This window comes from Strix uralensis, chromosome 4 (genome assembly GCF_047716275.1).
Source record: "Strix uralensis isolate ZFMK-TIS-50842 chromosome 4, bStrUra1, whole genome shotgun sequence".
NCBI classification, from domain to species: Eukaryota; Metazoa; Chordata; class Aves; order Strigiformes; family Strigidae; genus Strix; species Strix uralensis.
This window is the reverse complement of record NC_133975.1, coordinates 2,907,745-2,935,576: the sequence shown is the minus strand read 5'-3', so window position 1 is coordinate 2,935,576 and position 27,832 is coordinate 2,907,745. Positions and strand designations below refer to the sequence as shown.

Sequence of the window (27,832 nt, the reverse complement as noted above, 5' to 3'; positions counted from 1 at the left end):
CTCCATCCCTACACAACCAGGCAGAGTCCCTATAGTCTTCCCAGAATACCTGTCCCTGCTTCCACTGCCTGTGCATCTCCTTCTTGCCCTCCGGTTTGACCAGCAGGTCTTGTCTCAGTCAAGCCAGTCTCCTGCCTTCCTTTCCTGATTCCTTACACCTGGGGATCGAGAGCTCTTACACTTTATTGAAAGCGTCTTTAAAGTTCTGTCAGCTCTGGTCTGCTCCCTTGTCCCTGAGGGCAGTTTCCCAGGGGGTCCTGCTAATTCCTTGAACAGCTGGAAGTTTGCTTTCCTAAAATTCAGGGTCCTTACTTTACTCTTTGCCTGCCCAATATCCCTCAGGACTGCGAACTCCACCAGTGCGTGACCACTGCAGCCCAGGCTGCCTCCAGTCTTGACACCACCAATTAGCTCACTTGTGTTGGTGACCATCAGGTCCAGTATCACATCCCCTCTAGTAGGCTTGTCTATTACTTGGCTTCAGAAATCATTCTCAAAGCATTCCAGGAGTCTCCTGGATCGCCTACAGCTCACTGTGCTACTTTTGTAGCAGATGTCGAGGTGGCTGAAGTCCCCCAGCAGGACAAGAGCCTGTGAGCTCTTTATGGAGCCGCTCGTTCTGAACTACAGAGGCTCAGAACATACCATATAAGAAGCGATGTGCAAAAACTGCACAAATATTTATTTGGATCGCAACTCACGTACAATATTGCCTCTCTTATCTTTTTATCAGCTGGAACTTTGAAAGTTTGTGTCACATTTTTTGTAGCTAATACTGCCAAAGAATCAAAGCAAGGACTACTAGAAGTGCAAAGGAAAAGCAAGCATCTGTGCACACCAAGATGCTAAATAGTTGCAGAAAAGCAAAGAGTGGTTCTTATGCTTACTGTGGCACACCTGTTCTCTGTTTAAAAACTTCAGTAAAAGTCACAGTAGCTTACACTTTTAAGTTTCTACTTAGAGGAAAAAAATCCTGCAAACTGAATGGACCATTTAATTCTGGAAACTATGAATTTATTTATTAAAGATTCTCTAGCACTCACTGGTCTTTCAAAAGTTCTAGGTATTGTAAGCCCTTGAGAGGTATAATTATAGTCTTTATGTCACACCATATCACACTTCCTAAATTTAAGTTGTATTCTGCAGCAACTCAAATTAAAATTTACCAAAATGTGCTCATCTAATGCCTTAAAGACAATAGATCTTCGTCTGAAAGAAATAGGGAGGTGCTCTACCCCCATTTTTCATCAAAACCATTTCAGCATTTTAGCAGACTTTCAAAGAAAATTATATAGGAAAGGTAGGGCAAGTAATCAGCTAACGTGCTTTTCAGCATTCTGTAAGTTTGTGCATTTACTCCATATTTTTTTTGTTTTGTTATCAGTAAAATACAGGTCTGTTGGGAAAAAGAAGCAATAATTCACTTGTGTATTAACAGGGACTACAACATGTAACACTCCCTCTAAATATTAAGATAATGCTATAGCAGGTAATATTCAGTAATATTTACCTGAAGCTCTGGAGTGCAACTTGCAACAAAATCTCAAGATCTCTCTGCTCTATCACCCTCACCTAAATCTATGGCTTTAAAGACAGACAGCCAGCACTCCAGCAGGCTTTAAAGACAGATAACCAGCATGAAGTCTCACCAGCTTTGAAGGGCAAGTACCTCTATCTAGGACCTCTGGGGAGGGCGGAACAAAAACCAAAACCAAACCACACAGTGCCACACCAATAAATAAAGTGCCATTTAACAACAGTCTAAGACACAGCTGGAAAGGGCAGGAAAACTTCTTTTGAGAAGCCACAAATCACAGTCAATCTCCTAAAAAGGGAAGAGCCACCGAATGTAGTCATTCCTTCCAAATGATTGAAGGAAAACTATGGACACCTTTTTTCCAATGGAGTTAACAAGCAATAAAATTAACAGATTGTAGAAAAGCTGAGTTTAGTGCATATGTAAAACAACTCACAGAACGTAAAACAAAATACCTAAAACAGAATTTAGCACAGAAATTTGACTGCTTCAGAGGGATGGGAAAATTTTAAAATGCCTTAGAAATGGGAAGGGAACAGAAAATCCCTTGTTCCGTGCAACAGTTCAAACAGTTTCAAACATTTACCCTTGCAAGACCACTAAGAGACGCTTGTTCTTTTTAGCATAAGTGGACTGACGGACAGTGTGGTTTTGCTGAGCCTCCAGGACACTGGAGAGGTAACGCTGGAAGTGGGTTGCACTGAAACACTCAGGACTATCCAGAGTTTGCCGATAAACTATCCACCTAAACAACAGAAAACAAGGAAAGAAGTTAATGTTCTATGACATAATATTTGTTTTCTTTTTATTTTGAACCAGCAGACCAAATATAAATTTGACAAGCCCTAAGATTCCACATCTCTCATACCACATGGGAAAGAGCAATTTACTTGGCCTTCTATCATTTCCAGCATAAGCACATTCTTTACATTACTGCCAAAAGGTTTTGTGAGGGTTTGTTGATGTTTTTTAATAAAACAATGTTCAACAGCTTCTTCAAAGCAGCACATCATATGAGTAATTCTGATCTTTGCTAGTGATGCAGTAAACAAAAATTTTATGAATCCAATTCAAAAGACTCTGGGCATGAAAATACTTCACTGCAAAAATAAAGAGTAACAATGACATTTGCAGGAAAACATGATGAAATGTATTATTATAGAACATTCAAAAGTCACCTTATATGTTTGCCTTAAAAACAGAACCACAAAACTGTTCTGAATCAACTCGCTAATATCAAGACAGTGAGTTAAAAGTAATACAAGAAACCAGTCCAGAACATTGCTAAGATTAAATGCTAAGATGTTTGGCTGCAAGATTTAAAAGGATTTCTTTTTTTGATATTCCAGAAGCTATATCATGACAGAGAATGGCAAATTCCTACAGTAGATTTATCTTACTGCCATATAATAGATGTCATGAATATATCTCCTGCTATCGTAGAATAGAAACCAGGTCAGATTAAAAACAATGCTGTCACAAGGATTATTAGTATAGTCTTTTCTCCAATAAAAATGCAGTTTAGACTCGCTACCACAAGTCAACAAACGGAAGCTCTTCACCCATTTCCTTCAAGTTGCGATGACATCCATACTTGCTTAAGGCAGGATTCATTTGGCCCTTCTAAGATTATTCTTAACTGTAGCATCAGTGATTGTTCCAGACACACGTGACAGATCTACAGTGATACCTGTGCTATTCTTAATATGGAATATCAACAATGAAATCTTCTGCACTATTGTTCTTGTCTAAATGTCTAAAATCTAAGGGCAAACCTACCTAGCATAAACACAGTTGAATGAGATACCTGGAATAACAGAACTGAAGTAATGTACCCTAACCCTATGGTGTGTTATGTAGAACTAGTTACAGGGCCTCATAATATTTATTGAATTTATTCTTATAACACATTTGTTTACAAATTAGAAACTGGGATATAAAAATAAATAAATAAATGAAGTGAAACATTGACAGACTCATGTCCTTCACGCCGAGTAGATCTTTGGTGATTAGTACGACCACTGCTTTGGACTGTAAAACCAGAACTGTACGAACCTTCCACACTCCTTGTTAAAAGTGACAAGAAAAGAGCACAGATCGCTGCAGCGACATCCTGGGAGACCCGTTATAATGGTGATAACCACCTAAAACACAGGGAACAGGTAAGAAGTGGGACAACCTGAAGACTAGAAATGAGCTACAACAATTGCACACACATAAGGCTTCTATCTTGATAAAATCTTAAGTCTAAACGCAAAATTAAGTGACACTAACCACAGAAACAGCAAGATAGCGTAGAACTGTAACTGTGTTTATGCAGTTACAGATATGAGTAGTTATAGAAAGATGTGTTCTCTTGGTTTTCATACCTTAAATACTGTGAAAGGATAATTAATAAATACAGCAAACAGTATTATCAAAACTTTTACATTAAAATCTAGTCTGCAGTGTAAGTATTAATGCAAAAGTCAGATAAAACACCACAAGAAACACCAAATAGGTTACGTTTCCTATGATGACCAGGGTACATTCGACAACATAGAACAGTATTTGAGCAAAATGGTTCAAAAAGGGATGGTGTACATCAAACAGTCTTGTCAAACACAAAGAGCGCTCTAGGTTAAGAAATTATGCCACCCTGGTGTCATAAAGCAGAAGTATAGAGCATATGAAAGTTAAAATGAGGGTATTATCCATCACGTGGGGATCTGATGGTCTTTTCCATGTGCATCAGTTGTCACCCATGCATAGAAATTCAAAGGGGTTTTTGATGTCACAGCTACTTCCCCTACAAGAGGTAAATCTACCAAAACAGATTGCCCAGGGTAGAGGAGCAGGTGTTTTGGATCTTCCTGGAAGTAGGGAGGGGGGCTTTGGGCAAAATGCAGTCAGCCTAGGGGTTCTGTTTACCCCCCAGCAGCTATTTACTTTTGCCACCACGTCTGGCACTCGTTGCGGCCATCCTGGTTCATGGGGTGGCAGGGTTTGCTTCAGAACTCCCTTAGTTCGCTCTGCTACTCCATTTCCTTGATGGTAGTATGGGGTGTGCTCACTCCTGGACCACCCCAGCAGTAAAGTGGCTCCTGTTATGTAATTGAATCAATTTGGGTGTGGGCAGGTAGCTAAACCATCGCCTTAACCCCTTCCCTGTATTCTCCCTAGGAAAGAACAAAACAGGCCTAATAAAATCAGACAAACAATACACATAATGACCCATTCAACAGCCAAAACATAAATCCCATGGTGAGCTGCTGAAAACCTGCAAAATATTGCAATAAAGACAAACAATGATTAATAGGATGGGACAATTCACTGGGTAGGAATTCAGTGATCCTTCTCCTGTGCGTCAGTGGCTTTCCACACTCGAATGAGCTTTCCAAGGCCACAGTAGGCATACAGACTATTAAATCCCAGGGAATCCCTTTTTCGATTCCCTCAGCCCATAAGAAAGTCCTTAAGTGCAGGGGTTGATCCTTGAGAGGGTTATGCTCTCCTAATCGAGTGCGACATAAGCCACATGCTGAAACACTGGTGCTGCACAGTTCCCTGGTTACGGACCATCCTGCTCACTGCCTCTTTAAATAAATCTTTGCTCCCTGAGTGACCTCGCTTTTTGGGCAACCACTCTAAGTAGTGCTCCCATTTCTCTGTTTCCTTTATAAATACATTCCATACAGGGACCAACTCCCCCACCTGAGTACTTTCTTCCCCTTCTGTCACCATTCTGCCCCCTGAATCAACGTGCAGGGCTTTGATACTTCCACACTTTCCCCTCTCTCCTAGAAGATGCAGCAGTGAACCACACGTTTTTAAGACTGGGCTAGAACGGAGGAGCAGGTTTTATGCATGAGGGAGAAGGTGCTGTGTCAGGGTGATCAGAGGGTGGATCTTGTCTTTGGAGCACTTTGGGTGTTCCCTCCTGTATCTGTGTGGTGCAGCAATAATGATCTAACTGCATATTCCGCTTCCTTACTGCTTCTTCCTTAGTGACTCCCACAGGAGAGGGGGGTTCCAGATATCATAACCCCTTCTCTGGGCATGGTTTTGGGGAGCTCTTGAGCCAATGCATAGTGAGCAACTGTCAAGGAGTGCCAATATCCCTGGGGAAGACGTGTGAATGTAAATTGGATGCCTTCCCATGGGAGAGCAAAGCGATCTCTGTTTGCTTCCTGCAAAGGGACCATGAAGAAAACATCCCCCACGTCCCAGACCTGGTGGGCGCCCTCCCGCAGGGCTACACCCAGCCCGGCCACACCAGGCACTGCCACTGCTGAAGGACCTGGATGGACATTCAGGCACCGATAAATCAACTGTTAATCGCCATTTTTGGACCAGCCACACCGGGGAGTTGCAAGATGCCCCGGCTGCAGTTTCATTCCCAGGTAACCAACATTTCACCAAGCAGTTGGCTGTGGTTTAGAGCCTCCAAAACCATCTGTAACCCAACTCTGCTTCCTATCAGTAACTATACCACTGCGAAGTGATAACATTTGAGCCCCGGTGTCTACTAAAAATTTGATGGGTGTTTTAAGGGGGCCGAGGGGGAAAGCGATCATTAAATCCCCTTGGTTGTTTTCTGTGACCCTCCTTAAACAGATCCAACCGCTGTCCCCTGTTAACGACACCCTCCACATGTACCCAGTCTCAGTCTCCTTCACAAAGCAGCTAAACTCTTCCTGAAACTTAGACAAGTCCAAGGCTGAGCAAAGTATCTGTTTTGTCACAGCCTCTGCATTTCCCTCCCCAGCACCTATTATTTCAGGTTTTATCAAAGGGCACAATACCGCATTATTTTCCAGATCCTCTAAAGCATAAAGTGGTTTGGGATTTTGGGATTCCCATTCCGCCCTCTTTGCTAGGGAGGAAAATCCAGTTTCACTTTCGGAATTGGAGTCTCCCGCTCTGCTCCGCTCAAGTGTCTCCCTCAGCACTTTTTCCTGATCTTTTGAGTCAAGCAGATCGGTATGAGGTTGGCGATTCACCTCGCACTGCATATCTAACAGGGTCTCTGCCCTCTCCCTTTTAGTCCTTTCTTCCACCAATTGATTTTGCAGTTTCTTCACTAAATCTTGGAGAGGTTTTACGTTTTCTCCCTCAGCAGGTTCACGTACACCCCTATACTGCTGGGCTGCCATCAGAGCGGCTCCCAATGCCCCACATGTCGGTGCCTTTCCTTTTCCTGGCCTCCGTTTTTGCTCTTTTGCTAATACTGTCCTTTCTGCCACTGATTTAGGATCATGCCAACTATTGTGAGTCCGTATCACCCCTGGTAGGGTAAGGCACACTTTTAATTTTTCAGAAATCAGGGAGCAGTCAAGCACTGACATTTCCCAGGCAGTCAGTGCTTGCCACTGCTCAACCCTCTCCTGGCTTATAGCTGAGGGGCCACTTCCTGATTCTCCTCATCCGTGTTTATCAGATAGAGAATGCGTATTCCAACTGAATCCTCCTTGACTCAGGGAATCCTGCCAACTACGCCAATTAAAACGTGACATCCCAAATTCTCGGGACCACGACTCAGATTCACCAATTCCCAGGTCAGGATTCACCCCACCAAGGATTCTTCAATTCACAAAATTCAATTTTTATTTAGTCACAACAGATAATGGCATGAAACTTTGTCAGTAAGCCTTGCAACTTCTGCAACAAGCGATAAACCTCAAACCACATACACTGACAAACCTTACAACAAACTGGACAAGATTTAAACATGTCCCAACAAATCTTAAACATGCTCCGACAAACCTTGCCTTATACACAGGGATACAGGGATAGAGAATGAGAGGGAAAGGAGAGAAAAAGGGAACAAGAGAGAAAGGCAAAAGGAAGATTTCACTAGTCCTGGTTCCAGCATTGGTCCAGCCAGCCCAGGGGTCCAGTTCTGGTGGGACACAGCCACCCGGGGCTTTGACTCGTGTCCTTTTGTAATTCCTTGCCCCTCCTTCGGATGGGCACTTGGGCTCATTAGGCTAATTAGGCATCACGCGCAGTTCATGCTTCTAGAATTCTCCTTGCTTTGGTGCACGTGTAGTTTGTACCTTCAGATTCCTCTGGAAATGGGTCGGTGGGCTTGGGGGTCGCTGAGGAGTTACTCCCCCCCTCCCTGCAGGTGTGACCGTTGTCTGACATTTCCTTTTGGCGTGTGCGTCATGAAAAGGGCTTCTCTATTGACTCTTCATGGAGGAGTCGCTCAAGATAGGGAGGTTCAGCCCCAGAAAAGTGTGGTCCCACCTCCGCAGGAGCCCCTCATCTCACTGCATCTCCCTGCCATTACCTGCACATTCCTGGTGTTTCCACAGAAACCGTTTCCTTCACCAAAGTTCTTTACTGAACATTTGAGACATTAAGTATGGTTTCACTGGACCATTACATCTGATAACCAGTCATCACCCTGCATATCACCCTGTTACTAGCAGACAAATTACCTCTTCCTGTTTCTAACTACATGATATTTGAAGATAGCCATCGGCAGATTATTTGTATCCTATCCTCAAAATCACTCAGGATGCTCACAGCAAGTGAGTATTCATAATAAAGAGAAGCAACTCAGAAAATTCAGAGTATTTCAGAGAAATTTGGTACGAACATTGCAAAAAGATTTTTCTTTTTTTAAACATACAGAGAGACAGGTAAACCAACGTTAAAATCATAATAAACCCTTACAAAAGTTTTAAAATAATTAATACTTAAGTGTCAGTATGGTCTCTGAACTAGATCCCAGGAAATAAGTCTGCCACCATATTGCAATATTCAAAGAGAAAGACTATATTCCTGCTGCTTTGACTTTCTTGCTTAGTGCAGATTTCAAATGCTGGAAAGTTACAAGGAAATATTTTCCCTGAAAATGCTATTTAAAGCACTCCTTCAGTTTGACAATTGTCACTGCCCCTATAGAGAACCGAGTGTTCTACAGATAATATCAGCAAATGTTAAATATCACGTGCTACCTCTATGCTATTTAAAGGACTTTTATGTTCCAGAGAACAATTCAGTTAAATTATTCAGTAATTCATAAAAACAAGCAACTGCTTTAGGGCTAACTCTCTCTGGACATTAGAGAAAACTGCTCACTTGAAGATCTCTGCCTCATTTTCTGCCTCTGTTTTATCAGGCTGAAGGGCCATTAGCACTTTTAAAAGACTGTTTAAATGAAAAAAAATTTAAGTAATGTAATCAGGAAAACAGGGCAGAGCAATTTATTCCAAGAAACAGACTTGAAGCAAGTTCAGTGTGAACTGGTGGCACTGAAGAAGGAGGCAGAGAGCATGGCTAAACACACATCAGTACTTTACTACATTCCCTGCAACAGAACCAATGCCAGACAGAATATTTGCTAAATATTGTTAGGGGTAGGAAGTATTGTTGAGTTGCTTCCTTACCTTATCACTTTCTGCTTTGCTATCAGGAATAATTTCTGACTGTTGCAATAAAACAGGAAGATGTGCTCTCATTATTGGCTCGTGACTGACACTGCTGACTGTAAAATGTTGCACAAACCTGTCAAAAATAGAAGTTTTATTTTCTTACAGTCAAGACCAAAAGATTTCATTGATATAAATAGTTGGGAAATTACTAAAATAAGATTGTTACAAGGTCAAAAAGAGGCTTCCTAGAGAGGAAATAATTCACCTCAGAATAAAAACACCTAGTGTGAAGACAGCTATTCAATAAGTGATTTTTAGATGATTATTACATATATCAACATATTTTTGTATTATTTCTGACAAAATTGATTCCTTGAAAACTAAAATAATTTCTCACCTCTCTAATTCTGGAAGGGCAGCAGATATTTTCAGCTCCCTGCATCTTTCCCCAGAAGGAGAAGACACAGCATTAAACAGCTTCTGAACACTGGAATGCCTAAAACAAGCAAATTAATTAAATGGTTAAAGAAGAAACCTAGAAATTTATCTTCTGTAAACCAGATGGCTACATATTAACTAGTACCAAAAAAAAAAAAAGTGAGCGTTGCACTAAAAATACAAAAATCCCTTTTTGAATCATTATCAAGATCTTTAAAGGGCAGAAGTATTTTCCTGATTGTAGCACACAGTTAATGTATAATTGCACCAGAGTAGGTGACATGAACTTACAGTCTCTTTTGTTCCACAGACAGGAATTCTTCCTGGACAACCCTTAAAGATAATCCTGAGTTTGTGTGGTTTTGCCACGAAGAGAAAACCTGGAACAAACCAGAACATAAGCATCATTATTTTACAAAATTTCTTTAGGAACTGGTTTTGTTCACCTAATAAGTTACATGCATTTATAACTAGCTATTAAACATTTCACAACACTGGTTTTGCTGCAAGAATTCAAAATATGGAGAAAGTCTCCACAGATCAGATTTTGTAAGCTTCTCTTTGGCTAGACTGCAATGCTTTTAGAAGAGACTTTACTGAAACAGTCTAGTTTTCCCCCCATCTTCATAGCTGGGGAAAAAAATCCTAGGAGAAAAATTTACCCACCTAAGTAGGAGCACCATTCACGTGATTCTTTTAGTCATAGCATGCTTCACTGAAAAATGCTAGGTATTAATAGTGCAACTGCTCTACAGCAGGAACTGAATTAATATAAGTCTCCTTGAAGTAGTACTGTAATTTTCATGAGGTAAGATTGCAGCAATCATTTCTAGAAATTTAAGAAAAACTCTGTTCCTTTGTAAAAGAAAAGAGAGCCCTTTGTTTCTCTAGGGAACAGTGTTTTGGCTCGCATCCTACTGCTCTAGCCAAGTCACATTAATATGAATGGCACTCTGAACCTAGAAATCAGATTCAGATGAATCACAGAGTCATTTAAGTGTTCGGTATTTCCCTTCTTTTAATAAGTAAAGGCAACAGCCATTGTCATTTTTCACAATAATTTGCTGCAAGACAAAACAACTGGGGGGGAAAGACTGCTTTCCATTAACAAATCGGCATCCTAAACACAAGGGTACTGAGATAAAAACCATCAAAATAAAATAAACTTTTGATATTAAGACAATATTGCTTATGTAGAAGGATCCATGCAACCAAACAAATAACCACTTCAAAACACGTATAAGAGACTAAGGAAAATGCCTACAAGGGATGGAAAGAAGGATGGGTCAACAGAAAATTGTGTTCTTTAGAAGTCGAAGGGCTAGGCACAAAGTGAAAACACAGGTCAGACTGAGACAGAACTCAATGGAAATAAATCGGTCCTTTTTGTATAACTTAATGAACGTTTAAAAAAAGAGCTGCTATGGCATTAGAGAAGATGAAAAAAAAAAACAGAGGAAATCAATACAACCCAAAGCCTAAGCAAATTTTCCTCCCCTACCAATTCCAGTGAGGACGTGAAAGGTACCATCCTGTCTTCACAGGATCTGCAAACCACATTCCAGTTCTGTGTGCTCAAAATCTTGCAACTGTCTCAGTTACATGGAATTTAATACACTGAGATTTGGAGGAAAGGCCAATTGCCATATTTCAGGGAGGCTTGGAATAATTAAAGCATAGGTCCAGTGAGCGAGGTGGTATGTCATATGATTGTAAAAGAGTAAAACTAGTACATTTTAGTGAATTGTTGTAACTACAGGTCTGTAGAATGACTACTATGCCTGTACAACTTCAGTGGCATGCAGACTTGTAGAAAAAATAGTGGAGGAAATCAATAAATACCTGAAGGTAAATACTAACAAAACACAGTAATATGTTTCCATGGCTTACACAGTCAGGTACACTTGATCTCATGAATAGTTTTCATTCATGAGATAACATCTTCAAGACAAAAGACATGTTTCATCTACTTGAACTCGAGCAAAGCAACTGCTATGGTGCCAGACGAGAAACTTAAACTGCAGAAACTGAACCTCAGTGTAGAACTGTACAGTAAAAAGCTAACTCAAAGGAAGACCAGAATAAATAGCATCAAAAAAAAAAAAAAAAGCAGCAGAAGGCTGGGGAAATTCATCAGCAGAGTTGCTTAGGGAATGTCCCGAGACACCCTTTGCGATGAGTTTGGCATAGACTGAAGTGAATTGACAGCATTTTAGGGAACTAAGTTGGGAGCCAGTCTACACAGCACTGAGATGCTTCATAGAAAAACAGATCTAACTGTAAGTACAGAAGAAACAGAAAGAAAAATAGGAGGAAGCTACGTATGAAAGCAAGAATGAGCACAGAAACATTTCTAGATTCAGATGGAATATCAGTGGGTAGCAAAAGAGAACAGACCTGAAGGAGTTTCTCAAAAAATGAGCATGATCTATTAATTCAAATGGAAAGTAAAGACAAACCAAGGTACCTCTGAACATTTTCACGAGAGAGAACCATTATTGCCTCTGTACAAGAACCAAATACCCTCATTTCTGATACTACACACAGTTTGGATATCTACAGCCAAAAAACAGATCAAAAGAAAAGTATTACAATTATCAGAAGAGAACTTCATAAAAAGATAGATTAAAAAGGATCTGGTTTTATTTTATTAGGCCAGATAAGCCAGAAAGAACAGGTCTGAAATTTTTGAATACCTCAAGGATGTCCACTGTTAGAGCAAAAGAAAAGAAAAAAAAAAAAAAAAAAAACAGATATAAAAGGAGACCTAATAAAATAGGCTGAAAATTCAAACCCGAACAAAATATTCCCAACCACTCAAATAGCAGAACAGTGGGAAGAATCTAAAAACTTAAGATAAAAGGAGGAGAATTTTTATGGTAACATTAATATTACCAGTGGGGACTACTCACTGAGCTAGGTGGTCTTTTCCAGTCCAGTGTTATGATCACATACTAAAACCCTTGTGAAGTCCTAAAATCTCCAGGCTCGTTTCCTCAAAAGTGCTATTGTTATAAAGTTTTGTTTATTAAAAGCCTCTGCATTACAATGCATGAAGCCAATCTACTCAGAGAATAATACAACGCCATATGGGACACTTAAAGACTTTAACAAAACTTCCCTAACAATCACGATCCAAATGTGTCTAACCACAAAAAAACACAATAGAACCTCTGCCACTACATACAATTGCTGTAGCCAATTATACACCAGTGCTACATTTAAAATGCAACTACTAGAAAACAAGCTTTTAGAGCACTCACTGGCTTCAGAAGACAAACTGAAAGCACATGGTGAACATTAAACTTAACGAGCAACACAATCACTAGAAATGCATGCATAAGTTAAAGTTTCTCACACATGCAAGTTCACAGAATCACAGAATCATCTGGGTTGGAAAAGACCTTGAAGATCATCCAGTCCAACCATTAACCTAACATTGACAGTTCCCAACTACACCAGATCCCTCAGCGCTATGTCAACTCTACTCTTAAACACCTCCAGGGATGGGGACTCCACCACCTCCCTGGGCAGCCCATTCCAACACCCAACAACCCCTTCTGTAAAGAAATCCTTCCTAATATCTAATCTAAACCTTCCCTGGCGCAGCTTGAGGCCATTCTCTCTTGTCCTGGCGCTTGTTACTTGGTTAAAGAGACTCACCCCCCCTCTCTGCACCCTCCTTTCAGGCAGTTGTAGAGGGCCATGAGGTCTCCCCTCAGCCTCCTCTGCTCCAGACTAAACCCCCCCAGTTCCCTCAGCCGCTCCCCATCAGACCTGTGCTCCAGACCCTGCACCAGCTCCGTTGCCCTTCTCTGGACACGCTCGAGTCATTCAATGGCCTTTTTGTAGGGAGGGGCCCAAAACTGAACCCACTCATCGAGGTGCGATTTGTTCCTAAGATCAGGAGCAATAATTCTCCTGGGAAGGTCTCCATGGCAGGGCAGTCCACTCCACAACAATTTCGAGTTTGTGAGGCAGATGCCATAGATCACCCAGAGAATCAGAGTTTCTGGTTGGAAGAGAGCTTCTGGAGGTCTCCAGACCCACCTCCTGCTCAAAGCAGGACTATTGCTGGCATTAAGATCAGCTCAGCCATGACTTTATTCAGTCAAGTTTTCAAAAATCTTCCATGTGGAAATTCACTCTCTGGGTGTCCTGCTCCAGTCACTGCACCAACCTCCTACTAATGTTCAGTCTGAATCTTCAAAGCTGCAATCTGTGGTTACTGCCCCTTGTTATGTTACCTGCCACTACTGACAGAGCTATCTGTAAAAGTCCTTCCTCCTGCAACACCCCAATTTTATATAATAGATAAGCAGCCTCAAAAAAAAAAAAAAAAAAATCACACCCTCTGTGAATCCCATCCAGCTTTGTAGAACAGGTTTTCAACATTCTTCCTAACTTGATGCTCCCTCAGTATTAACTGCCCCTTCTCCTTTATAAACAGTGCTTGTTCACTGAGATATAGGAAAAGGTTTCACTTGTGAAGACTGATGCAAGAAAGACCTTGAACTTTAACCTTTCCTGTATTTACTTACCAGGTGACAAGCTTTAGTGGCTCAACTAACTCAAGAAATAAACCCCTTCTTTCCAAATTTAATTAGTTAAGACAGACATCAACAAATTCATCCTTGCCTCTCATCTGAAACACAAAGAATAACTGTGTGCTTTCCCCCCCACCCAAACCAAACTTTTTTTTACTTTACCTGTGAATAAAAAGCTTTATAAATCTTTGTTTTGGGGAAAAGTGCAATCATCAAAAGGTTGTCTTGGGTATGGAATTCAATTGGTAGATGAGCAAGCAAGGAACTTTTGACGTCTATAAAGAGAGCAGCAACAATACTGGTTGAATCCTAGAAAAGGAAGAAACAGGACAAATAATTAAGAGTCATTGAAAGTGAAAAAAGGCTTAATACATTAAATAGCAGAGACCAGAAGAGAACTATTAGTCATAGCTAGGCACGCATGAAGATCTGAATGTTCATTAGCTTGCACAGCGCAGGTATGGAGCAGAAGGATCAACTGCAGCCACTTAAGAGTACTCCTCAGTTTCTACTTTGCAGCTATTAGAGGTGTGATAAGCTTTAAAGAAAGCATCTGAGATTGTTCTAATCACCTAAGCCCTGTCTTGTCTTGAAAAGGAAAGCTTGCAATTCAGTATCTACTCTTTTCCCTACACAAAAAACTAGACCTTTAGCCCCTTCCTCTGCTAAAGCTTCATGACAAAGTCACCTTCATCTATACCCACACATCTCCTCTGACACAGATACCCTGGAAGAATGAATTCAATGTCAGCTAAAAAGATTAGAAGGACAGCATGGTGCTATTGCAAAATTTTTTTTTATACCATGCTCTTGAGTTTTTGACCTGAAAGGAGCCATGCTGCAATTAGATACAACTATCAGACCTGTAATTTAAAGTGTAGGTCACTCGCATGTTGGAAGTGTCCTGTTTCTCTCAGATTCTTTAATGAGCACAAGTTCTACTAAATCTATCGCTTCTTCGCCTGAATTATGTCTTCACCAACAGGAAGCTCAACATCGGTCTCCCTCAGTAACACTAACTCAGGTTGTCCAATTCTTGTTCTAATAAAACACCACTGACCCTTTGTTTTCTGGATTTCAAGATACTTATTTACGTACAACTTGGCCAGATGCTGAAGTGTTTTATGCTCAAGCTCTGACTTCTAACTCTTTTCACACCAAAGTATTAGTAAAACAGTACAATTCAGCAGCATGAAACATCCCTGGAAAATGAGGATTCCGTTACTTGGATAGTACTCAATTTCTGATTTGAACCCTATCTCCCTTTCAACAGGAGAAGCAGGCAAAGAACTCTACTTACTATTTTCAAGAAAAACCTCAATTTGGGGAAACTTATACAAGAATCAGTATCAATTCAGAGACATTTGCAAGCAGAATCCCCGTCCTTTGCTGACTGAGGGATTAATTATAAAAGTAATCCTCTCAAAGTCATTGAGGTTACTGAAGAACATACAAAAATGTTCTCCTAAAAGAGAACAATTTCTCTTAAGAGAAAATGATTTTTGGAACATGGTCCGCAATCCTGATTACTACAGGATAGCTTACAGATTTCATGAGAAGCAACTAAAAGGCCAACTCATACATGCTGCAATCTGCATGTGAAGTGTCCAACAAAACATGCTCCTCCTCCTGGAAAATGTTTAGGGTTCCACAAATGGAAAAAAGCTGAAAAGAACCAGCAATAATCCCCACAGACATTAGGTTAAATGAATCCAGTTCAAAGTTTTACAAGATGTTAATGTAGTGAGATTGAAGGATTACTTAGTAATATTTGTTCGATTGATTAATGGCCAAAATAAATGTTGGATTCAGGTACTTATAAGCTAAAATATTTGGTCTTAAATAAAACCTTAAAACCAAGCACATAGTTATCTTAAGCTCTGTACAGTAAAGACTTCTATACAGAAAATAAAAAGATGATACAGTTTATTGAGACACTGAACAGCTACAGAAGAAAGTCTGGAGACTGGGTGGCCGTGTAGCTGGTTGGGTTTTCTTTTACTCCCAGGATGGCTGGTAGTAAGCTAGAATAGTGCTGCCTTATGAAATGGGGGATTTGTCTTTGACTCTGCTAAGATTGGGATGGTTTCTGCTTTAGACCTTCATCATACAGTTTTGTGAGGAATCTACCCTGTCCTCCATGTACTCGATGTCTGTGAGCCTCAAGGACTTCAGGAGCTTAGGTGGCAGTCAGGTGCCCAGCTTCTCAGAAGAGAGAAGCCTGCAGCACGTGCTGGAGGCAGAAGTGCAGATGTTTTCAAGTTAAAAAGAGAAGCATCTAGCAGGTGTCGTGATAGAGCTGATAAGTAACTGTACTTTGCATCACTTAGATTATTTGTGTCTTTTACTTTAATCCTAGCAATAAATTATCCTTTCTTTTCCATCAATACCGTTGTTGCAATAACTTTCAGAAAAAGCATACTAACAATTACCCTTCTTCTGTCTCTTCTTAACGTTTTAAGCTCTCCACCCTTGTATTATGCCAAGTCAGTTGAACAATAAAATGCTCTCTGTCAAAGTTTAGCTTTACACAAAAATCTGGCATCAGTTCAAGAATGATAGCCAGGTCCCATAAATAGCTGCTTTCATGAAAGTGAGTGTCTTGACTCAAACAATAGAAGGAAGGTCAGTGTTAAAATAGCTTCTGAAACTACCAAGGGGCAATCAATATGATATAGAAGAAAAGGCAGCTAAGGTAAGATTCTCTTCACTGTTGTGTTTTCATCTCAATTGAATCACACACTTTTATTGTATTTTACTGGTTTCCTCCATTATATGATGAAATCATAGCAACACAATGCTTTCTGGAGGTCACCAAACAAATGTGTAATACTGTACCTGAAGAAAATAGAAACTAAAGGAAACAGATTTCCCCCCCCCCCCCCCCCCAGTACTTAGGAAACAATAAACAACCAAAATAATCTCTTTTCCATTCTGAAAAAGTGATAGTTAACTCAGCGTGCCTGCCTTAAAGAGGAAAAAAAAAAAAAAAAAAGCTGAGTTGCTATCATTAAACTAACTCTTAATTCCCACTAAGCCAGAAGACCAAACTATTAGTGTGGGAAGTTGGGCAATCGAAGTGATACAAACTCATCACAGGAATGGCAAAAGTCTACGCCTGGCATTGTGTCTTTTACTGTAATTACTCAGAATATGTGTAATTACATGCAACACGCCTTTCTTTCTCACTTCTCAGCTTGGGAAACATGAACCAGTCATTCCCTTCACCTGTCAGTAACACAACACCCTGTGACAGTAGGCAGACACTGCTCGTGACCTCTCCAGACATAAGTAGTACACTGCCACGAACATTTGACTGGAAGTTAAATATATTTTGAATAGAAAGCAGCATTCCACCCTCCAATACACCATACGACTTCACAATGCCTCAAACTTTTCTCTGTCCATCACTTAAGGCTGCTAGATGTTTTATGAATGCTATGTTCTGCAATTTTTCTTTTAATAAAAACCAATTTTCCACACTATTAAAGACCACACTGATAACTCAGTCTAATACAAAATTCTCTCCTCCTTATAGTTTAGCTAATCAGTAATTGGTTAAGCTAACCAATACCAAAAGCACAGAGATTTGCATCAGTTATTACAGCTTTATGCACACACTTGTAAAACTGCAACTGCAAGAAAAATTTTGTACTAGTACCCTACAGAAGTATTGTTAAAAATTGGGAAAAAGTTTATGACAGCAGGAACAAACAAAGTACTCACCCCATCATAGAGAGAAATGGAACTCATATGGTTCTTTGAAATGGAAATGCTGCCATGGTGGGGATCAGAAAAGAGAATGCCATCTGAAAAGAAGTACAATTTGCCTAGAATTTGAAAGAAAAAAATTCTATTAGGTATATATGAATATCTCAGCATCATGTGACAAACGAAAGGACATTGTAGAGAGGTTGGTGCTGGTCTCTTCTCACAAGGAATTAGTGACAGAACAAGAGGGAACGGCTTTAAACTGCAACAGGGGAGGTTCAGACTGGACATGAGGAAAAAATGTTTCCCAGCAAGAGTGGTCAGAGAGTGGAATAGGCTGCCCAGGGAGGGGTGGAGTCCCCATCCCTGGGTGTGTTTAAGGGCCGTTTGGATGAGCTGTTGGGGGATGTGGGGTAGGGGAGAACTTTGTAGAGTCGGGCTGAGGGTTGGACTTGATGATGCCGAGGGGCTTTTCCAACCTGAATGATTCTGTGATTCTGTGAAATGGCTCTATGTTCTTACAGAGTTTTGTTATATTTAACATGCAGTACATTTGAGTAAAGATTTGGGATGGTATCTAGACAACATTCAGAGCACAACCATTCGATCTTTACTGGATCTCACTCTCAAGGGCAGGAATCACGACTATAATTGCATTTGACTTAATCTTATTCCCTGGAGCCCACTTATCGTAAATATTCTGTGGCTTTTTTTTTTTTAAAGGCAAAAAAATTTCCATCATGTTGAATTGCAAACTTCCAGAAATGTAAAACTGACAAAAGAAGAACTTAAAAAAAAGCTTACCTCCAAAACAACTGAAAATTTAAACACTCTAACAAGTTGGTCAGATTTTCAGCAAAACGTCAATATACTCACAGATACCATGCAGACAGTAAATAAAAAAATATATAATACAACATGGTTTTTTTCTGCTTCCTGACCAAGACAAAGTTTAAAACAGAAAAGCCCTTTACCTGCAGACTTGCATTTTCTTTTGCACATAGAGACAACTGTTACTGTGCTAGCAATTTCCCTGGAAGCTAACAATCTAGTGACAGCCAAGAGAGTCATGGCGTTCATTCTATCCCCGTTTTTCTTGCCATCTTACAGACACTTTGGTTCTTAACAAACCTGCACGACCAGGGAAAGCAGCTGGAAAATGAAAAACAGCAAGGCTAGATGGTATAATGGATAAAAACAAAATTCCACCAAAGCGCTAGTAACTGACATCAGCAAAAAGCTAATTTCCAACAGTCATAAGAAAGCCATGAAAAAATGACTGAGCAGGGGCTGCCAGCTGGACGCCTGCTACCAGTGCTGGACCACGCATTAAAAGTGGGATCACATCCCATACAGGGAAGCATGTGAGTCAGCAAAAGAGAAAGGTTAAGTATTTTCTTAAAGGAAACAAAAAAATAGAAAGATAAAAAGGAAAAAACTGGCATTACTCAAGAGTTCTGTTTCAAAAAATGCAAAGCCAAGTAGCAAAATAACTAGAACATACAGCCAAACTGACTGCACATCTAGCCCAATCTATCAATGCTTGGAAGAAATAATGAAGAAACTAAGACATTTTCCTCTTGAAATGGCAACTTCAAAACTGTTCAGGGTTAAGGCTTCGTTTTAATAAAAAAGAGCTTGATATGAAATCAAATTGCCGTAACTAGATACACGATTTCAACAGCTACTTAAAAAACATACAGGCTCTGCTAACTCTGAACATACCTGTTTTAGACAAGCTTCCAGTTAACACAAAAATTGCACTGGAGAGACAGCTACTGTTAAACTGGGAAACACTACAGTCACAAATTCAAGGTCCAAATTCAGAGCGAGTAGAATAGAGACCGATACATAGTTACAGGTTTAACAGTTTACATATAAAATGTTCATTGCTGATGCTTCCAGCGTTCACAAACTCCAACCCATGGCACAGGTATGTGCCTTCTATTGAGTGGTCGAGGAAGAAGAATGCAAAATACATCTCTTGAAGTACATTTCTGTCAAATCTCTCAGAATATTGCACTTCACAGAGAATGGGTTAATGGGGAAAGAAAGGAAATCAGAGATGTTCTTTTGAAACAGAAAAACAAGCCAAAACAAGTATCAATTAATCCAAACTAAACCAGCTTCTTTCAATGTGGAAGTCAGTGAATTACATCAAGAACAACTTGATATACTACTTGTATATTTTCCACAAGTGATTAATCACAGAAGAGAGTTTAATTGGCAAGACTGATTGACTCAGTTCATCCTACAAAAATCCGTAACACAGCAGATGTATTAGCATACAGAGGGAAAGGTTTAATAGTTCTTTGTTTTTTGATGCATTTTAGCCATAAATGTATACCTTATTACAGTAAGACACAAGTGACAGAGAGAAGATGAGTGCCCGACAGCACCTTTTGCACCTAGTCTTGCCAGATGACATAGTTGCAACCTCAGTAGAGCCCAAATTAGAGCACAGCAAACTGTCTTGCAGTGTACATGAACGGGAACGAGATCAAGTTCATTTTCACTTGACACCTAAGAAAATATCTCGCTCGTTGACGTGTTACATAATAGTCCTTATACCACCTACTTACAACTCTCCATCCCGAGAGTTATCAAAACATTTAACTTCACAAATCTCCCCAAAAAAGGGAAAAAGTAAATTGCTCCATTGGGGCACACAGAGCCAGTTTTCACAAAGCCAACAAAAATTAAAATTTACCATTCTCTAGTTATTTACTGAGTGAACATGTGCCCACAGCACTGTACTGCAAAATAAGTTAAATATGTTATTCTGCATTTACCTTCTTTCTTTAAAATCTGTTCAGTTAGAGCAAAAGCAAATTCCACGATGTGAAGGTTGCTGTTTAACTGCTGTCTACATCATTCTTTATCCTCAACACTAGATTGCATAACTACAAAAACAAAAAAGCTAAAGATTTTCCTCTAAAGTTCGTCAGCTTATACTAAGCACTTGGATGTCAGGTATTAGATATCCTCTGTTGTACAGCAGTACTGTGACAACAGTGCCTTCTCTGTGCAGTGGAATATAAAAATATTATGCCTTAAGAAGTATCTATCAGTCCAAGGCAAAGGAAGGCACGTTAACACATGGCTGTGGACTGAGCGGAAACCCCTCCCAACAGTCCTCCCAAATTCTCTTTAGTTGTTTTACTGGGATATTCACGTTAATTAAGTTCTTGAAGGAAAGAGGAATGATCTAAGATTACTGCTAGTAATCTCGTGTCAGAAATCAGTAATTTGACTGAATCTGAAAAGGACCAAGATCGAGCACCTTTCTGGTGAATATCCATGCTAACAAGCACTGAAGTTCCTGAGTGACAATGACAATGGAAAAAAACTGGAACGACATGTCAACTCCAGGAGGAGGCTTCAGTAGGCGCAAAGAACACAAGGCTGTAAATAAATTTAGAAGCAAACCATTCCAATCCCCTCCTACATCACAGGCAGCGCATCACATCACCCAAAAGGTGCATATTTGCCTTCAGTTCTTGAGCTGGGAGCCCATTGCATCCTGTCACTACTGTAATGCCCAATCTTTCCAACCTAATGCTCATAGAGATACAGAAAAGGCAGAAAACATATGGCACATCATCTATTAAAGGACAGAAGCAGCTTTTGAACATTAACTACGGAAAAAAAGCCATCTCCCAGGTCTGCAAAGCCTCATTGTCAATCATGTAAGAGTCCCACGTGCCTCAAAAGCAAGCCTATGGCTCTGGTAGGAATCCTTCTTCTAGGACCAGGAGTTTCAAGCAGAGGTTGGGGACAAAAAAAATGAGACATGGAGTTTAAGAAGAGAGAGTTGTAAAGGCAAATGGAAGGAAAGCTTCAGGTAACGGTATAGGTAGGCTCACCAAATGTGTGAATCCCAGAAACCGTGAATCTCTCATGTTTAAAAACCAAACAAAAAACCCCCCAAGAAGTGGATCAACTCTGTAAGCAATTGAAAAAAACCCACATCTCACCTTCTGCAGGCATGGCCTGTGGACTGCTAGAATAAATATACGCTCCATCGCCTCCAGTGAGTAAAGTGCCCAGAAAAGATTTGTCTTCCTAAACAGGAAAAACAAACAGTAGATCACAGACTGGATCAAGGACTGTAATCCAGGCAAGACTATTTTCTCATGCTTTTGCTTCAAGACAATAGATTTTTTTAAACAGCATCTGTCAGAACTTTGAAGAATTTTAAACTGCATTTATACAGAACTAGTGAAAGACAGCATGACATGGGTATAAATTTTTAAAGCACTTCCCCCCCCATTTTGGTTTTGCCAGCAGCTATTAAGTTACAAGTTATTGTCACAACCGCAAGGCATAGCTTTTTGGTTTTAGATTGCCAATCTACTGAACTAAAAGTATATTACAGGAAAATAAATCTATTTATAATGAAGATTTCTGGTAACCGCAAATTAAACCACAAATGTGAAACTCATGTGGTTTAAGATGTTCCCAGATTCCAAATTCTTTTCTTTTTCATAGTGCTTAAAGTGTTTTCCTTTAGACATTTAGCATGCTAATTAAGTTAAAAGAAAGTTGCATGTAGAGTGGCATTGAGTTTTTGGGGGTTTTTTTTTGAAACACATAAGCTCCATGGGTAATACATAGTGAGACTTCCATGAAATTGTAGCTTTATTAGAACTCTTTTTGCTCTTGGGTTCTGTTGTTCTTCATAAAAGTTTGAGGCTTTCTTTATTTCACACAATGTATTTTTTTGTAGGTCAAAGTTTGAAAGAGACAGGGTAGAACAGGTAAATCTTCCGTAGAAAAGGAGTAACAAACATAAAAAAGCCAGTTTTGCTAGCAGCTAAGATTTTTTGAATACTGGTTTTTGAAAGTGTAACTTCTATACTTTAACAAAAAGATTTAATTTTACCTTCAATATATGCTGTGCCTTTTCAGACAGTTTCACATCACTATCTTCAACCTGTAGCCAGAAACAGTTTCCATTTGTATTGTTAGTAGATAAAACAAATCTAAGTTAAATAAAAAGCATTAAAGAAGATTGAAGGCAAACAAGAACTCAGGTACCACAGATAAAGTCCTGAGAGCAAGTGTTTCAAAGACAGCTTTGTGCTCTTCAATACTGTGTTACCATGGGACTGAAAGAGTTCCTTGAAACACATTCAAGGGTATACTCCCCATTAAATTGTTTTATAGACTAAAATAGTATTGTATAGACACAAAGTAGTGTATCTCATTCAGTCTTATTCTTTATTACTGTTAAAGTGTTTAAGAAGTATGGATTGCCAAAGGGCATAATGTTGTCCAAATTTGTAACATTCATTGGAATTATACCTCTAACACAGAGTAGTACATCAAAGGTCTGGAAGCAGACCCTTCTTTCTGTCGGGGAAGATGTTCAAGTGGTCTGAAGTGCCCCACAATAGACAGAATTTTCAAAAGTCATACTTTGTACTTGAAAAACAGCCAGGCCTTTACACAGCTAAAAACTGAAGCAGTGAAAATTAAATAATTTAAAACTTGTGTTTTGAACGGAACCATCAGCTTCTTTTCACTTACTAGTTTTTTTCACTTCATGTCCAAATTCAAAAATCAGAAGAGTATTAATATATTGTTTCAATACCCAAGTTCCATATTTTTTCCTCATATATCCATATTTTTACAACAAGTTTTCATTTGTGAATCTGTATGTATAGGAAAAACTCAAATAAGTTTTTGTGTACTAACCAGCCAAGAAGTGTATCTTGGGATAGCTGCAGTCAGTATTATGTGGCTGGTTTCTGAATTAATGCTGCCATCTGCAGGGAAGTAAATGGAAAGCAAAGTAGTATAATACCATCCATTATACTTCAGACTGTTCAATAAGTTACTTTTATGACTTGAAATTTCTTTAGGAAATTATTTTAAGGACTTATTAGTGTTTAAGTGAAGCTTTCACAGCAGACTAGCTCCCAGTCTTCTTGTGCTGTACCACAGACAGAGCTGCTATACAATGCCAAAGAAACCCTGCTTTTATTCTGGTCTTAGTACACAGCTTCTTCCTTTGCTCTCCTCCCCACCAAAAGCGTTCCAACTCCCACGGTTAAAAACCCACAGCCTGTCTGGATAGACGAGTTCATAAATATTGTTCAGACAACCTCAATAACCATCTATCTTTGTCACATGTAAACAATCTGGAAAATATGCACTTCTCTAAAGTTATGGAAATTACCCTGTATCCTGTATTTTAAATGTAAGACTGTTCCAAAAACAAGCTTGCTAAAAATCATATCCTTTTTGAGTTTCGTTTCATCTCTTCCAAACAAAGAGCAACTGAAATTAAAACATTGTATAAAATGTGTGCTACAAAAGCGATGGAATAGAGCTGTCTGAATTTCCTCATAGAATAGAAAACATTCACTAAGATTGAAGAAAATTTAGGAAGGGTACTATTACACTTAAATTTTTTATGCCTCAGCCCTGCTGTATCACAAGGCAGCCATAAAACCCAAAGTCCTTTCAGTGAGATTAGAGTAACTTGACACTTAAGATATTCATTACTACCAAGTTAAAACATTTAAGTCTTAATTAACCCAAAGGCTTAAAACCCTAACGGTAATAGTAATAACATCCATTGGAAGTCCTTTTGTTCTTCCATGACACCAAAGCTAACAGAATAACAACACTGGTGTTAGAATTTAAGAGTTACCTCTTTCTTTTACTTGTATCTGTGACGTTAGAAAGGACTCTGAAAAGACAACAGATCCCAAGCATCCTCTTCCTGTGAGCAAGTCTGGAATGTCAAATACCATCATAGATGCCTACAGCAAACAGTTGGACAGAAACAAAGAGAAAGCAGAACTTGAGACATTTCAATGGAAGCAGCAAAATCTGTATGTTTTAAACCTCCCAAAACAACGCTTCTGTCTTGTGGTGGAAAGTCTGAGATCATAACTCTATCTTAATGTTTTATCCCAAATTCCACTGTCTGACTTCATGTTAAAACTCAATCTTACCTTGGTTTCAGCATCTGAAATCCTTCTCATCTCTCCCCTTACATTTGTATTCACATAAATAAAAATCTCAGCATGCCCCATAAAAAAAGCAGCCCTCTAGCTCTATTTTCTAATAAAATGTATAATCAGAATACTGAACAGCTTACTTACCGTTTTAATCAAACTCAGGCTATCCTCATTATCTAATGGAGTAATTCTAGAACAACAATTGTAATTAAAAATTTAAAGGTTAGATCATTTTGAGTGACTTCATAGCAGCCAAAAAAGCTATTTAATTTTTAAAATAAACCCTTATTTGTGTAGGCCATTTCAGTCAATTAGACAGCATGGGAATTAAAAAAGCACAAGCTTGTGATATCAACTAAGTTAAAAGCACAGTTTTAAAAGGAAACTCTTAATGGGCTCATGCTGTTTCTATTCACTAACAGTTAATAAAATTGGTCTGCCCAGTTCTTTTAGATTTTTTTTAAAATGTTTTTAAGATTCCACAGAATTACAGATATGAAATCATTAAAACTGTCACATACACAGAAGCATTTAATATATCTTGTATGAAATAATCAAAGGCAATGTTCTCTCAGAAGTTCCAAGACAAGAAAAATAAACTTAGTAGTATATTAAAAACATTAATTAATAAAAAGAAGTGTAAAGACAGTGATACAAACCTTCCATGATTATTCACAGCCTGAATTTGAAAAGCAATTTTGGAGCTGTAGAACAGAAATTGTACTGGTGAAAAACGTGTTTTATACTTCTACATGTAAAAAAATAAGCAATAATAGATTTAAAGCAAAATAACTGCTGAAGTGATTAAAAAAAAGCAGGAAAAGAAAAATGAAATAATTATAATGATTTTAAAAGTCTGAATGCATTATGAAGTCTTGGAATTTGGCAGTTATGCAAGCTCATTTTAAAATTAACATTTGACATATTTTCTCCCAAAAGCAGCTAATATATCAACACAATACATCAATCAGTAAGTATTTGAAACACATACCGTAATGCAGTTTTAAGTTGTGTTAAATGAAGGGTGTCTAATGCAGACATGAGCACCTGCTCTGCTACCTCCTTTGCCTGAAAAAAGGGAACAGAATAAATTATCTTCTTCCCAGCAACTACAGCAGCACCCACAAGATAAACAAGAGACCATACACTAAACAATAACACACTGATGCACCAGGCTAAAATTTGTTCTTTTGCATATTTGATTTTCCTTACTATGAGGTTAGGAAAATTCATGAAAGATGGAAAAACATTTGTAGATGGGTAAGATTAGATCTACTCTGAAACTTCTCTTTTTTAAACAGAATTCAGAGCGACTGGTTGGAGGCCATGGTATTAACTTCATTATGTTACGCAGTTGACTGAAACATTTATTTTTTTAATTTTGGTTTGCGTGTAATCTTATATTGCAAGCAATCCAAATCAACAATTACAGCGTACAGAATCGGTGCTTCATTTACCTTGGATTCAGTGGAAGTTTTAGCATAGCACTCAATGCCAGCAAGCACAGCCTCTACAACAGCAGTATATATTTGCGACAACAGCGTACTGAAGAGAAATACAAACACAACATTTACTAGACAGATAGAGTTTTCTTCCTCCTCTGTTTAAAGGAGCAGTTTTTCCACTCGTAACACAACTCCCTTAGATGGAAGGGGTCCTTGGTCAAATAAGCGTAGAAATAGCTTTATATTTAACCTTTCAGTTTATAAAAATAAATTAGAGCAAGTAAATTGCTCAAATTAGAACCTGTCTTGGGAAGAAACCTCTTGGCACAAATGTATCCCTGCTCTCATCAGTCAAGGAAAAAAAAAAAAAAAAGTTTTATTTTTGACTTTCGCTGCAGTTGCGTTGAGGATCACATCCTAAATATCCCAACAAGAAGAGAACGGTAGCCCCATATTCCACCAAAGCAAAACTGGAAAACAGAGTGAACCGACTTCCGAGACTGACTTGTTCTGGAGGGTGTCAAGCAAAAAAAGATACTACAACAAACCAGTCACCACAACCTTTTGAGCACATCTACATCACAGCTTAGTCCAATTCCCTTCTTAAAAGGGAATTGAAAAAATTTTACAGGAATAAAAAAAAAGCCAGAAGCAACTTACAGCTACTGACGTACTTACAGCTCCAGAACTATTGTAAAAAACCACCTGTGCCCAACTAAGAAACATCAGCCTCTGTCTTCCTGCTAAATTGGAACAAAAAGATAAGTCGATTGACAAAACAGTCCTACTTCCCCAAACTAATTCCTCTCATTACTCCTCTGCAACTGCTAGAGGTTGAGGGAGGGAAGGGAGGAAAGAGAAGGATACAGCATTTAAGCTATAGGCAAAGCATTCCTGAAGGATGGAAGAAAAGCATCTGAAACTCCCGCACGTGGAGGAACCTCAAAATGCACCAATGCTTGTCTTTGAACTTCATCCCCAGTAGCAGTAACAGATTTTAATATCGAACCTTCTTACTACTTTTTGAGGTGTCTTCAATGTAATTTCATGTACTAACACATGCATTTAACTTATCTTTTCAGTACACCTTCATTACAGGAAATGTGTATAATTCTTCCTAACTCTGTAACCATTTCTATTTTCAAATTCACGTATATTTGCAAAAAACACCTCACACTGGGCTGTGCTTTACATTAAAATGCTGTAGTTACCTTACTCTTCTTCCCATTTTAAAATTTTAACACTAACAATGCAAAACAGAAAATGGTATTTTCTTAAAAAAATAAAAATACAAAGTCTACCCCATGGACACTTGAAGTTGCACAGTCAAGTTTATGCACTCCAGCCAACCTGCACTCTTGGTTGCAGTTCTGCTTCCTAAATGCAGCCACATTTGAACTGAGAAGTGCTTACAAAATATTTTTTTCCACTTTTTATTTCATTAGAAAACACTGACAAATGTAAGAATCAGTTACAGGACTCCTGCGAACTTATTCTAAAATCACAAGGTCAGGTTTGCCAGAAAAGCTGATTTTGCTGCTGCTGTTGAAACTAGATTATTTGATCCAATACAGGGATGCTTCCAAGAAAAAGATATTCTTATAAAAAATACTGCCTCTACCAACTGACTCTGCTTTGCTTAGAGCTTCTCTAGCCATCTCAGTTAGAACTGTATTTAGTACAAAGTCTTTCAGAAGTAGGACAAGAAATATTCTGTATGTTTGAACAGAACATACATGTAAGCAAAATTACTTGTCAAAGTTAACTCTACTATTAAAAAAAAAAAGAAAAATCTGCTGCTCAGTCTACTAACTTC

The 27,832-nt window shown here is 38.9% G+C and overlaps 1 protein-coding gene across 1 annotated transcript in view; it reads right to left on the bottom strand.

The window, feature by feature from the left end:
• Window positions 1–27,832, bottom strand: part of DNAAF9 (dynein axonemal assembly factor 9) — an 84,625-nt gene that overhangs the window by 21,404 nt on the left and 35,389 nt on the right. Inside the window, exons 13-27 of the mRNA XM_074865425.1 lie at window positions 26,029–26,116; window positions 25,563–25,639; window positions 25,231–25,275; window positions 24,716–24,761; window positions 24,259–24,370; window positions 23,298–23,368; window positions 22,483–22,533; window positions 21,575–21,662; window positions 17,613–17,716; window positions 14,049–14,195; window positions 9,631–9,719; window positions 9,299–9,397; window positions 8,917–9,034; window positions 3,593–3,681; window positions 2,124–2,282 (exon numbers count right to left, since the gene is read on the bottom strand). Coding sequence (XP_074721526.1) covers window positions 2,124–2,282; window positions 3,593–3,681; window positions 8,917–9,034; window positions 9,299–9,397; window positions 9,631–9,719; window positions 14,049–14,195; window positions 17,613–17,716; window positions 21,575–21,662; window positions 22,483–22,533; window positions 23,298–23,368; window positions 24,259–24,370; window positions 24,716–24,761; window positions 25,231–25,275; window positions 25,563–25,639; window positions 26,029–26,116 — 1,383 coding nt within the window. The remainder of the gene's footprint in view (window positions 1–2,123; window positions 2,283–3,592; window positions 3,682–8,916; window positions 9,035–9,298; window positions 9,398–9,630; window positions 9,720–14,048; window positions 14,196–17,612; window positions 17,717–21,574; window positions 21,663–22,482; window positions 22,534–23,297; window positions 23,369–24,258; window positions 24,371–24,715; window positions 24,762–25,230; window positions 25,276–25,562; window positions 25,640–26,028; window positions 26,117–27,832) is intronic.